This window comes from Vicugna pacos, chromosome 3, assembly GCF_048564905.1.
Source record: "Vicugna pacos chromosome 3, VicPac4, whole genome shotgun sequence".
Taxonomy (NCBI): Eukaryota; Metazoa; Chordata; class Mammalia; order Artiodactyla; family Camelidae; genus Vicugna; species Vicugna pacos.
In genome coordinates, this window is record NC_132989.1 from 5,889,648 (window position 1) to 5,902,467 (window position 12,820).

General features: G+C 37.6%; 1 protein-coding gene across 4 annotated transcripts in view; it reads right to left on the minus strand.

The window, feature by feature from the left end:
- Positions 1-11,455, minus strand: part of LOC116278425 (ankyrin repeat domain-containing protein 26-like) — a 32,080-nt gene extending 20,625 nt beyond the window's left edge. For 2 of the 4 annotated variants that reach the window (XM_072953130.1, XM_072953125.1), the window contains exons 1-5: positions 9,915-11,455; positions 7,681-7,833; positions 6,987-7,038; positions 6,540-6,609; positions 3,463-3,535 (exon numbers count right to left, since the gene is read on the minus strand). In XM_072953130.1, coding sequence (XP_072809231.1) covers positions 3,463-3,535; positions 6,540-6,609; positions 6,987-7,038; positions 7,681-7,747 — 262 coding nt within the window. In that variant the 5' untranslated portion in view covers positions 7,748-7,833; positions 9,915-11,455. Of the gene's footprint in view, positions 1-1,476; positions 1,614-3,462; positions 3,536-6,539; positions 6,610-6,986; positions 7,039-7,680; positions 7,834-9,914 lie in introns of those variants that run through there. The other 2 variants (XM_072953134.1, XM_072953139.1) reach the window with 2 other exon arrangements.
- Between the last annotated feature and the right edge of the window lie 1,365 nt (positions 11,456-12,820).

Here is a 12,820-nt window from a genome sequence, read left to right on the forward strand (position 1 = left end):
GCTGGATATTTACTTCTTTAAGAAATACTTCTAATTATTTAAAACTTCAACAAACTGGGAAATACTAGATGTTACCAGATTAAAGGCATACAAACATCGCAAAGTTTCACTCACAAATTGATTCACCAGACATGAACAAAACAAAGAGAAATAAAACAAAATTTAAAAATACAGTAGAAATATACAAAGTCACGATAGACTCTATTCTCTACCTCCTAACAGTACCTTTTTAACAACATACCAAGCTTCAAGAGCAATGTTATTCATGGTTTCCAAAATTACTGCTACTTTTTATGCTTTTATCTTTCCTTTATCTGAAATGTTTCCCTCTATTGTTCTGACAAGTTCCTTTTCCTCTTTGAAGACTCAGCCTGCTCTGTGAAGTCCTCCTTGATTACAGCTGTCTTTCTGCAGAGACACATGGATCTCTTTCCTTGGAGTTACCTTGGTACTTCACAGATTTTTCTAGTGTGTCTTCACCAGCTGAACTGTAAACTATTTCTTTACATGTCTATCCTCTTTGCTCCTCTGCTGCCGAGGACAAACTCTTAAAAGTATCTTTGTATAAACAGTATTTATTAGAAAAACTTTGAGTTTATAGCTTGTAGTCACTACTATAGGCGATAACTGAGAATCTTTTGTAAATACGACAGTAATTCTACAGGTAAGGAAAGAAAAGATAAAACTATAGGAGCAGAAAAAACATTGTATGACTTATTATTACAGCTCTGATTATATCACTGATTAAGTCACTAAATTAATTGGTATGTACAGTAGAACACATATTAGATGTGGTTAATCAACAGACAGGGTATCCTAGAAGAATTAGAATTGATAGTCCATATATTATTTTTAAGTGATAAAGTGCTCCTTAAAAACCAATATCCTTTTCAACCTATCAAACCATTAAAAATAATAAAACAAGCTGATATGCGATGTGGACACAGTTAAGAAGGAGGTCTTGTGTAGCAAATCCCCAATGTCTGCCACTACCGCTGGGAAAGCCACTTCTAAAATACAGAAAGGCAGAGAATATACTAGAAATATTTTGATATTTAGTTGCAGAGGTGCTTTTTCAGTTACACTGAATATGGCTATAACAAACATTTATAAATTCAGAGCTAGATAAAAATAAAGCTAAGAAACCGTATTTTCAGAAGGGAATCTTTGGATGCCCACCTAGGTGTCCCAACTAGTCACAAAGCTCTAGACATCACTCTCCTACCCCCTCTCAGGACTGTGCTAAACACTAGTCTGAACGAACTTACTTTCTCCTAATTCCCTTTGCTATTTAATATGTTGCTTTGGTCAGAGGATGAATGTAAATTTCATGCCAAAAGGTATTGTCTGGTTGTAGGTTGCATAAAAGGAGTAAACACAAAGGAGATCCTGCCACAAAATGATTTCTGCAAAGTCAGAGTATGGTGAAGCCACGCACAGGTAGGCCATGGCTAGCTCTCTGTGCTGCTTTATTACCTTCTTTGCTGCTTCTGTTCTCTGGCAGCTGTGACTCACACAGGCCACGGAGCGCTGCATTTTCTGACAGAGACACGGCTCCAATATTCATCCGGTCTTTGTCTACTAGGGCCGTCTGCCTCAGTTCTGTGGGTGTTGACTGGTTTGTGGTCACTGATTGTGATACCAATGGACATTTATCAACTTTCAAGTGCTTGGCTCTTTTACCAGCCGCATTATTGAGGCTCAAACTAGTAGAATCCCCGTCTGAAGTTTCCACTTATTAGAATGTGAATAACAAAACAAACTTGACTAACTTGTACGAATTCTCTTCCCAGAGCAGCAGCCCCACGTCCTCCTCTCCCCTCAAACGCACTGCTCTTTCCCAGCTGGTTGTACTTTACATGTCATTGCTGTTCACATAGGGGACCACTGTCTCTCTTTTTTCTACTTTTAATTTCCTAGTATTACTTATTTGGATTCACTCATCACTCTCTATAAAACAGTCTATATTCAGTAAGAGCTTTATGAATAATTATGATTCTTCAACATATGAATTTTTTCATTAGCAAAATGTATGTCTAACCAGCCATTTACCAGACGTTTAAATATGCATGGCAGTATTGTGTCCTAGAGACACGGGCTTTAAGAAAACTTTTACTGAATGGTACTACTTACATTACAATGAGACAGTCTTTCCTCAATATACCAATATCTTCAGAATTCTTACCTTAAGCCTTGGATAATCATCATAAACTTACAAAAGAAAGGATAGCCTGGAGTGACTAACTTTTTCCATATAAAAACAGGGTAAGTCTAGGTACAAACTAGATCCAAAGGGTACGGGGTGCCACGAGACAGGAAATATGTAATAAAAATGTTTTCCTTTTCTTAAAAGAATTAAGTTGTCAGACTTAAACTTTTAGAGACAAGTTAAAGAAAAAAAGGCAAGAAATGTAGAAATGAACTTTAAAGCCCGTTTCATCACAAGGGCCCCTTTATCATTTCACATCCATGAGCTCTGTTTAAAACAGCAGTTCTCAGGTGCCATCTGAGAAGCCCTGAAGCCCCAAGTTCCCTCCATCTAGGGAGTCCAGGAGGTCAAAACTAATTTCACAATAATACTGAACGCTATTTTCATTCTCATTCTCCGTTAAGTGTGCTATGGAGGTTTCCAGATACATGACATGTGATAACATCATAGCTCTAATGGCTAATGGAATGTTTCTGTGTGCTTGTTTTTTAAATCTTTCAGTTTTATTTTCTAATATACTAAACATCAATAGATACAACCCACTTAAAAGTTCTTCAGAATTCTCAATAATTTTTCATAGTATAAAAAATATCCTAAACCCCAAAACTTTTAGGATTATTGTTTTAAAAGATCATGTCTACCAAATACTAAGGCAGGACCAGTAACTTCCATCATTTTTAATAAGCAATGACACGACACCACACACAAACACTCTCCTAATCAAAACATCCAGTTGGCTTAAGATCTTTGGGCTAGGGAAATAGCTCAGTGGTAGAGCACATGCTTAGCATGCACAAGGTTCTGGGTTCATTCCCTAGGACCTCCATTAATAAATAAATACAGAAATAAGTATCATCAATCTGATAGCGCTCGATGAAATAATTAAAGTGAGATATGACTGACATATTAGCAAGTGAAGCTTTACCCCACGTAATGGTCAGAATTCAATTAAGCATTTTAAAACTCTGGAAAAATCTTAGAACCTAATAATCAGTCTCTCAGAATCCCTGAGAAGTACAGGGACTCCAAACTGAGCACTTTGGTGTCTCCCAAAATCAATAGAAACGTCCGAGTCAAAGCTGACATTTTAAAAACCTATTTCTTATGCTTATATATATTTTTCAAACATGGATACCGATCATAACATCTGCCTTACTTGTGTCACCTTTCAATTAAATTTGAAAAAATAAAAGGAATTAGGAATAAGAAGACTGTACTTCATTTCATGGTTAAATTTGTATTGCAAAACTTACCTGGTTTGAATCTTTGTAAATTCTTCATTGCTCCTGTTTTTTTAGGAACAGAATCTTTCACTCCAACTGCAGGCTGAATGGTTTTTGAAACAAATCGATTAATAATGTACCCCAAATGAGAACTCCCCATGCCCGCTCTAGCTTTCCCATTTTATTGTCCTTCAGATTTTAAAAAAGTGTCCTCAACATTTCAGTAGGTCACTAGTGGCCACTGTGATCATTCTGTCTTATATTTCTATAGCACCCTTTACAGTTGACAATGTGTTTTCACATTTGTTACCACATTTTTATTCATGACACATAACCTGAGAGGTAGGTATCAGTACCATGTTTTTGAACAAGGTCACTGACATTCAAACAAGTCAGACAAGTGTTTCCAAGATCCCACAGTGGGTCAGAGCCAGGATGCTACGTCTGCTGACTTCAAGTACAGTGCCATGCCACTAGGCAGGAGCTGCCGAGATCCAAGAGTTCAGGCTCTTTTAACCTCTTTCCACGGCTATCACCTTGGAATAGGTCACCTCTACCCTGCACTTAGCTTCCTTCAAGTCCGGTCGCCATAAAGGTATTCAGTGCATGCTATTTTCCCTACCCGAAATGGGCTGTCCTCAGTAAAACATCACTAAACCAAACTGCTGGTATTTTAACCCCACATACTTATTACTATTCCCCATGCTTTTGCTTCTCCTGAAATGTTCTTTGCAGCTCTAATTGACAATCCAAATATAATAATACTTTGAAGTCACAAGCACTGTCTTTTCAAGGTCAAAGTGGTTAAACAAACAAAAACACCATTTTTTTTGTTTTTGTTTTTTTTTTGTTTTTTTAGTACAACCTGTTTCTCTCTGAATCTCACTAACAGTTTTACACATTCATTTGTAACAAAGAAACAGCTGGTCCCAGGCTAACCAAGAATTATTTTCTTTAGTTTTTAGAAAATGTAACTTCAGAACCCAAGCCAATTCCCTATGACTTCTAAGCCTTGGTTTTTGCACTACATACACCAGTTTCATTAGGTGAGTCTGGAAAACTAACAGAAGCGCAGTCTGCAGTGGTATGACATGTGGCACAGAATGACTTTACTAAGTTTGGGTTAAAATGAGGAAAAAATTTTGCTGGGCAAATGTAAAAGTGAGAAAGTGAAGTCAAAACATCTCTCCATATATGTTTTAACATGACTAGTCAAGTACAAACTTAAGGCAAGAAAAAAAGGAAAATGTAAGTGTAACAAGGTATGTGGAGAAGTACATATATTTCAGCACTTATATATAATAGATCGGTGATGTATCAGTATTGTTAGGGATATACTATGAATGAAAGCCTCTGTTTTACCTTTTTATTATATATAAAATATATAAATTACATATGCAAGTATATATATTATTCTTCAGCAAATTTTATAAAAATATCAAAATATATGATATATAAAACAAAGGCCTTTGTTCAGAGTATATCCCCAATAATACTGACTTGTATTACTCTACAACCGTTTGTTTGTGAATACTACTATAAGTAAGAGTTCAATTTTGTCACTAGAAGTCACTCAATTGAACATGGTCATCTCTCACTACCTGAGCACTGTGAATTATTACTAGAGAGAGAGAAAAATAGATTTTAGAAAGTTCCTAACACATCAACTTTCCACCTAGAGAAAGAACAGGTAATTAGGATTCTAAGGATAACATATAGCTTGAAAAGATAGATTGAATGGAACATGAGAAGGGGCTAAAAAGAAGGTTAAAAAGTTTTCATCTCAAATTCTAAGTTCACAATTGGTAGATACTGGAAAACAGCCTGTAACTTATTCCTATTCATCATATACTTCTTATCTATTTCCTTGGCATTTATGACATATTTCCTGTCATAACAACTGAACTTTTACAACCTAAACAAAGGGAATAGAAATTTAAGTCATATTTTTAGAATTCAAATAGATTTCATTATGACATAGTACGTGTATTATATTACCTGTAACCATCAAATAGATTTCATTATGATAGAGTGTGCATGTTATATCACCTGCAGCATGGTGCAGAAGTCCATGTCTCCTCATGCATTCACATTCAAAAAATACTAAAATGCTTCTTACATTTAAGACCTTATTCTAGGTGCTCCAGGAAATGCACAATTAGGTTCCCTAATCTCTAGCGGTGTATACTGATGCAGGGGTTATAAAATGAGTATGTAAATAACTATACTACAAAGTATCTGAAACTTGAAATTTTAGAATGGGACACGAGGACTGGACATACTTTTGTAAACTATAATACAAAAGAATTCTGAAGTAGGTTTTAGCATATGGTTGTTATTAAGAGTCTACTTTGAGAGCTGGTTGTTATTTCAGGGAAAACATGTATTCTTCAATTAGATGAAGAGTTTTGAATATACTCTTAATGGGATAATTTAGAAAACACAGAGGAATCTATATTATGGATTTTGAGAAACAGAATTTTAATTTCAAAATTTCTATAATTTCAACTATTATTTTAGTCTTAATGCAGAACCAGAGATAGAAATAAAGTAAAACAAACAAACAAACAAACAAGACAAAAATCTCTTTCCTCACAACTCTCTGATACCAAAATAAAAAGTGTCCAAGGGGGAAAAAAAAAGACACATGCTATGCAGTTTTGGAACTGAAAGGCCCCAGGAAGAGTCCATGATTATCACAGTAAGTAGCTGTGTGCACTAAAGATGTCACTGAGGCATGAGTGTTATACAAGTGCCATCAGTGTGGTTTAAAAGTCAAAGAACCCTTATCCTTGGCCAAGCTTCACACTTCCTCTATTGTGGGAAACCTTTTCACAGTACAGTTTTCCTGTCACTATATATCTTCTAGTCCATTTTGCTTCAGCCTTATCTTCAGTATTTACCAAAGGAAAAAAAAAGAAAAAGAAAAAGAAAAAGAAAAAGAAAAAAATCAACCTGCCATATTTTTATAAAATGGTTTATTCTGACCAACTTTCTAACACAAACATAAAACAATGATAGGCAGACCACTGCTAAATTTTAAGAGTAAATACTACACAAAACTAAATTCAGAGCAGAAAAATTAATTTCACAAGAGAACACTTTACCTTGGGAGCAAGATCTAAGTCATCATCTGATGTAGGCCTTGAATCATCAGTATCATATTTGGGTGAAACTCTTTGGAGCAAAAATACACATCAAAAATGAGTGAGTTCATTTCTTTAAACAAACAAGTCATAAAAGTCTATGCTGAGGGATAAGAAAGCAGATTTGGGAGCCAGGCTGCCTGATGGTCAAGTCACAGGTCAACTATTATGCTAACCATGGAATCATGGGTCAACTAGTCAACCTCCTTAAGCTACAGTTGCCTAGTTAACTAACAGTAAGCTGTAACAGCACAGCTACTCTGCAAAGCTGTTGTGACTGTTCGAGGTAACAAATGCCAAGTACATAACATGGTATCTAACCCAGAGCAGGACACTCAACAAGCCTTGTTTCTTTTCTCTGTGATCCCTCAGTCAACATGTAATTTTTAAAAATCCATAAAATCCTACCTGATGACAGAGGTATCTTCATGACTCGGTGAAACCTCAACCACTAAATCCGCTATTAAAGAAAAAAATAAAATAGACTTCGTATCAGCAATAGAAAAATACATAATTTTGAAAGTATAAGACCAATGTTCCATTAACAAGCATTCCTTTGGGACCACACCTGGAGACTACACACTTGAGTGAATACTGAGTATACTCCTGGTAGGTAATTAATGCATAAAAACCACTTCCGCTCCTTTATATTTACCAAAAAAAAAAAAAAAAAGGGTGTTTAACCAAATTTGGTATCTTGAAGTGAACTGCTGTTTACAAGGAACAAAATCCCAACCAAACTTTACGAGACTCACAAAAGAATGACAATCATTAGTAGAATCAGTATCATAAACTGACAACGTCAAGCTCACACAGAGTGGTGTTTCTGGACGACACCCATGGGACTAACCCACCCTGCCATTCGGCTTTGTCGGCCTCGTGTTATCTGGGCACGGTCATCCCTATTCGCTCACATACGGTCTAGGGCTGCCTTCACACTGCACTGGCAGACATGAGTAGATGTGACAGACACCACATGGTCTAAAATATTGACTCTCTGGCCCTTTATAGAAAAAGCTTGTGCCCTTTATAGAAAAAGCTTGTGCATCACTGCTTTATGTCATAACCAGGGAACCCTAAGACTCAAATCGAATCTTCTTACTCTTCTGCTCAACATTCTTCAGTGGATCCATGCGGCTGCCATTGCTGGTTCCCAACTTGACAACCATTTCTTCTTTTTCATCCTTGCCAGAAAATTGCGACTTTTCTTGGATGTTTTCTGCCCCAGAATGAGAAGAAGGTAAACTCTTCTTAGCTGCAAAAAGAGAAATGATTATTCTGCGGTCATCACAGTAACTACATCTCCTTCCCCTGTGGCTGGTTTAGGCATGAGCATGTGATGTAGCCCAGCCAGTAAGATGCGAGGGGAAGTCTACCGGAAGCGTCTCTGTTTTCTTCCTCGTTAACAGGAAACATGCAGAGAGAAGCAGCCCTCCTCGCCTGCGGATACTGTCAGGTGAGAAAATGACGCTTGGAGCTGCTGCTAATCAGCAGACCAGGAAAGGCGACATCAAACACCAGCAGCCTCACAGCTGAAGGAGGGACAGCGTCTGGGATCCTGATGACATCACCGAACCTTCTAACCAATCCTGACTCCTGTTGCTGTAGCCACTGTTACTTAGGCCTCCTATTATTATTTGCAGCTAAAAGCATTCTGACACATCTCCCAAGGTCTACAGCAGACCTCCTCCTTTCTATAGTACCAGAAAGGCTTTCAGAAGCGTGCCTGAGCTAGGTAGTCACCTCGTTCCCAACCATTCCTACAGCATCCTTTCTGCACCAACAAAATGAAACTCATAGATCCTGCAAAGTTCACTGGCACATCTTAGCCTCTGCACCACTGTCCTTTCTGCCAAATGTAAGCTTCAAAGATGTTCCGCCCACCAAACACTGCCCTTCTGCCTCCTTCCCTGGCAAACTTCTACTCGCTCTGCATGGCTTACCTGACATCCTACCCACTTTTAAAAAACTTCTTTCCTCACCATGGACTTAAAGTATTTGGCACATATTAAATACCAATAAAAATACATATAAAGACAGCTACAAAGTCCTAGTGGGCTCTGGGACACAGGAAGCACAGAATAGAGTAAAGCAAATCATAGAAATGGTGACGACAGTAGCAAGCTCCCGGAGGCCAGGAGCTGTGCTTGTGACCTGTTTGCATTCTGCAACATCACAGTGGCGCTCAGTACCTAAACGACACTTGAGAGTCGTCTGTTAAGTGGATGAATTAACAGATAAGAATGTTTTCTTTGAAAATCCTGTTTAAAAAAATAGACATTAACCAGGGAGAACTCTGTTGTGTTTTGAGCACCTTGAAGACCAAAACTCTGTCTATTCCAGCTTTGTATTTCCTGCAACAGAAGTTCTTTGCTTGATGCAGGTCTACCAAGTTAAATGTGCCCTCATACAGTTCAGACCGAACAGCACCCTAGGGGTCACATCTAGGCAACACAGCCTTCTTCTTCTTTTTTTTTTTTTTATGTGAAGCACTTCTTTGCTTTTCTTACAATTTGTTGAGTCCTGAGTTGTGCTATTTGAGTATTTATTATGACAATCCCTTAACTAATGGCAATAGAAAATCTTGTTCCAACAAAACATAGTTTCATGACAAGTATCCCCCAAAAAGAAGAAAACATCTGACTCTCAGGAAGGCAAACTATCTCATTCTGTTTGCACTTCTGGGGAATGCAATAGGTAAGAAAGAGACCTTGTTGGTGTAATGATGCGAAAAGTAACCCGTGCTTCTCAACAAGGCACTGCTTTCCTGACTTCTGCACTATCACTAGGTATCTTTAAAAAACAATCTCTTATTAGTATGCTGCACACTGGCCCAGCTGTGCAGTTCTAATTGTTGGCCATTTGTTTACAGCACCAGGAAGGTATTGCTGAGCTCCCAGTTTTAAAGACAATCACTTTTTAGTGAGACTAATCACTATGCAATAACTAGCATTCATTTACCCGATGTAATCCATTTGCTGTAAAAATCAAAAGATCCAGTTCTGTAACAAGGCCAGCTTGTTACAATGTTAGAGGAAATGTACAACAAAGTTAAAACCCTGTTTTTCTTAATTACACAAAGATATAATATGGGATTTCAGGAGCCATGATTAAATAAATGAATTTCTTTTCAGACAATATTGTCTCAGATTTTTAATTACCTACAATTAACTTCTTAAATAATTCTGAATACTAGACCATTAAGAAAAAATTAATGAAAGAAATAAAAACACATGAAATTTACACACTGGCTTTTTTCACTGCTCTTTCATTATCAAAAGTTCCTCAATCTTACTTTCATTATCTATGGTAGGCCCAACAAGAGTAACTTATTACCAGAACTCTGTCCTAGGTCGCTACTTTGAGGGGGAGTAGCTGGTATATTTCCGTCTCTGTAGTCAATAATCAGCTGGTAGAGGCTATGTGTAAAAAAAATGGGATAAATATTACTACTTGAATACTAATATGAAAAACAATTACCAAGTATATTAAATTCTTAAGATTATTTCAGACAATATCAGAGGTAATATCAAAACTTCAACTGTCCCATAAACTTCAAATTTGTACGATCTACACTTTTAAATTTAGGATGTATAATTAAAAAAGAAAAAAAGTAAGGTGAAGTAGTCATGAACTGAGGGCAGTACAGCTCAGTAAGTTAACTAGAGCGAGCCTGACACATGGAAAGTGTCTCGAACTCAGAAGTCCCAGCTCTATAACTATACAACAGCTATTTGTTCCTGGAAAAGGTGCTTCTCTTCAGCTCAAACTCTTCCTTTATAAAACTGGGATCTTACTGTCTTGTTAGGCAGTTTGTTATTAATACTCATAAGAGTATTATGAAGATTTAATGAGATAATGTATCCCTCAGATGCTCAGAGAAATAGTGGAAGGGTGGAATAATTTGTTCTTGAACTTTAATGCTGGAACTATTTGAGAATCCCAAATAAAACCCAATGTGTGTTTTTTTTATAGGTGTAACATTTAAATGTGGCAGTTTTCAGAAAATGTTACAAATTATGGTGATTAGCTGTTCTTCGTGGTTTATAATTCAGGACACCTCAGCTAGTATATCACTTGCAGCTAAACTCATTTATACATATATGACCTCATACAAGCATATGTATGAGAACTAAACAAGCCGTCACGCTGAAGTTTACGTGTCGATGGCCACGAAGACCGCGGAAACTGGATCAGCACGGGCATCCCGGGAGCAGAGGTCAGGAACGACCTGACTGCAGGACCAGTTTCTTTTTCCTTTTCTTCTTTTAAAATTTTATTAAAGGTCTTTAGACAGCAACATCCAGACCCCAGACTCAGCTGCTGAGGAGATCCTGTTAAAACTAGTTTTAGTACCAACGCTGCAGCAACAGAATCAAGGGAAACAAGAGAATGATTAGCACGCCCTCGTCCCGCCCCAGTGCCTTGTGGGAGAGGACCATCACTGTGGCCTCAGGGAATCCCTTAGGTTCCTGGAAAATTCAAGAGGAAGATTATAGAAGAAAGTCCCCAAAGGAAAATACAGGATTTTCTGCTCTACTAAACATTTCAAGACCCAAATAACTAGTTAGAAAAATCAGATATGTGACATTATTTGGACCCCATGCATAGGGGTTACACTGGGATGAAGTGGAGACCAGTAGGACCCTAAGGATAAAGGTCTTACAAACCCTGAGATAAAGAACCCTGTGCCCACTGCTCCATCTCACTAGTCTGGCCTTTTGCTGGTTTCCAGCTGGTGATGGGGAGTGTCTCACTGCCATCCCCAAAGTGCCTGCTCCCAACTAGGAACTCTCACCTGCCATATAACAAGTGACAGTTAGGTCATTTCCAACCTCAGTTTAGAGATAACTGGCATTTTAATGTAAACACTTACTGTTTAAAACCATTACGAAAAGCATATCTTTCAGCAGACATTCCGTGTAAATCTCGAGAACTGGCATTAACATGCTTCTGAAGCAGCAGCTTGACTGTGTCCGGCGAGTCATGAAACACAGCAAGCATCAGTGCTGATCTAAAATAAAAGAGACATCTCCACCCTTAGGAACTTAGTGTAACTCAAACAGTTAATTTGGTCTAGTTTACCAAGTTAATCTCCTGCCCACCCCTGGAGAACTGACCACTTACATGCTCGAGTGCTCATCTTTGCAAATGACCTCCAAGGCCACAATGGAGGGACAAAAAGGAAGCCTCCCATCCTACTTGTGTAGCACACAGTAGAAGGTGCTAATTTAAAGTCCTCTGATGGACAAGAAAGGATGCTGAGGTCACTTATCTGAAGTAGGTAAAGGTTTAAATAAAGGATTCCCCATGTCTTCTCTAGTCTGAAACATTTAATACTTTAAAGTCAGCTAGAGGTCAGGTAAGGAGAAGCTGTTTGCAGGCTGAAAACAGTAATATGAATAAAAATGGCAACAAAAATAGTACGGCTGCAGTGAATCACGCTGAGAAGCATGTGCCCGGCACTAACCTGAATAGTCTATGTATGGTCTTTCTTAGGCACAACCACCCTTGAAGGATGTACTACGACCCTCCTTTACGTGTCAGGAAACATATTGGTTGGTAATAAGTCATGTCCCCCAGGTAACACACCTGGCCAGCAGGAGAGCTGGGAATTCAACCTACAGCCCAGCTCTTTCCTGTTTATCATCCACCAATGACCTGTCTTCTTTAAAGGGAATGTTTATTCAATAATTCAAGCTATTTTTCTTCCTTCTACCATTATCAATTGAAAATAAAAACATCAAACTGTACTAGAAATGAAAAAGGATAAAACCTGATGAGCCCACAGTATCTGGTCATAGTTACTCTCTTAGTGACACTCACTTAGTGACAACCTAATAACATCAATATCCTTCAAAGAAAGTAATTTAAAGCAGAATCATCCAAAAGGCAAAACAAACTCCTCTCTGTTTGATATGCATCTTTAAAAAAAATATACACCAAGTAGAGGTTAAAAAAATTATAAAAGAATGAAGAAATTCAACACTGTCTCATAAGGTAAATTAAAATTAGAGTCCATACTAATAAAACTAAAATGAAATCCCTGAACTATCATAAGATCATATGACCAAAAAACTCAGGTTGCAAATGACAGCAGTCATTATTATAAAGGAAGATGAATCCTGCTGCATACCATTCTTTGTGACACCCAGGCAGAATAATTGCTTTTCTACCTAACTGATGATGTGTTGATTCCAAGTTAATCCTCTTCTTATTAAGTTAATCTTTCTGATTGGCTG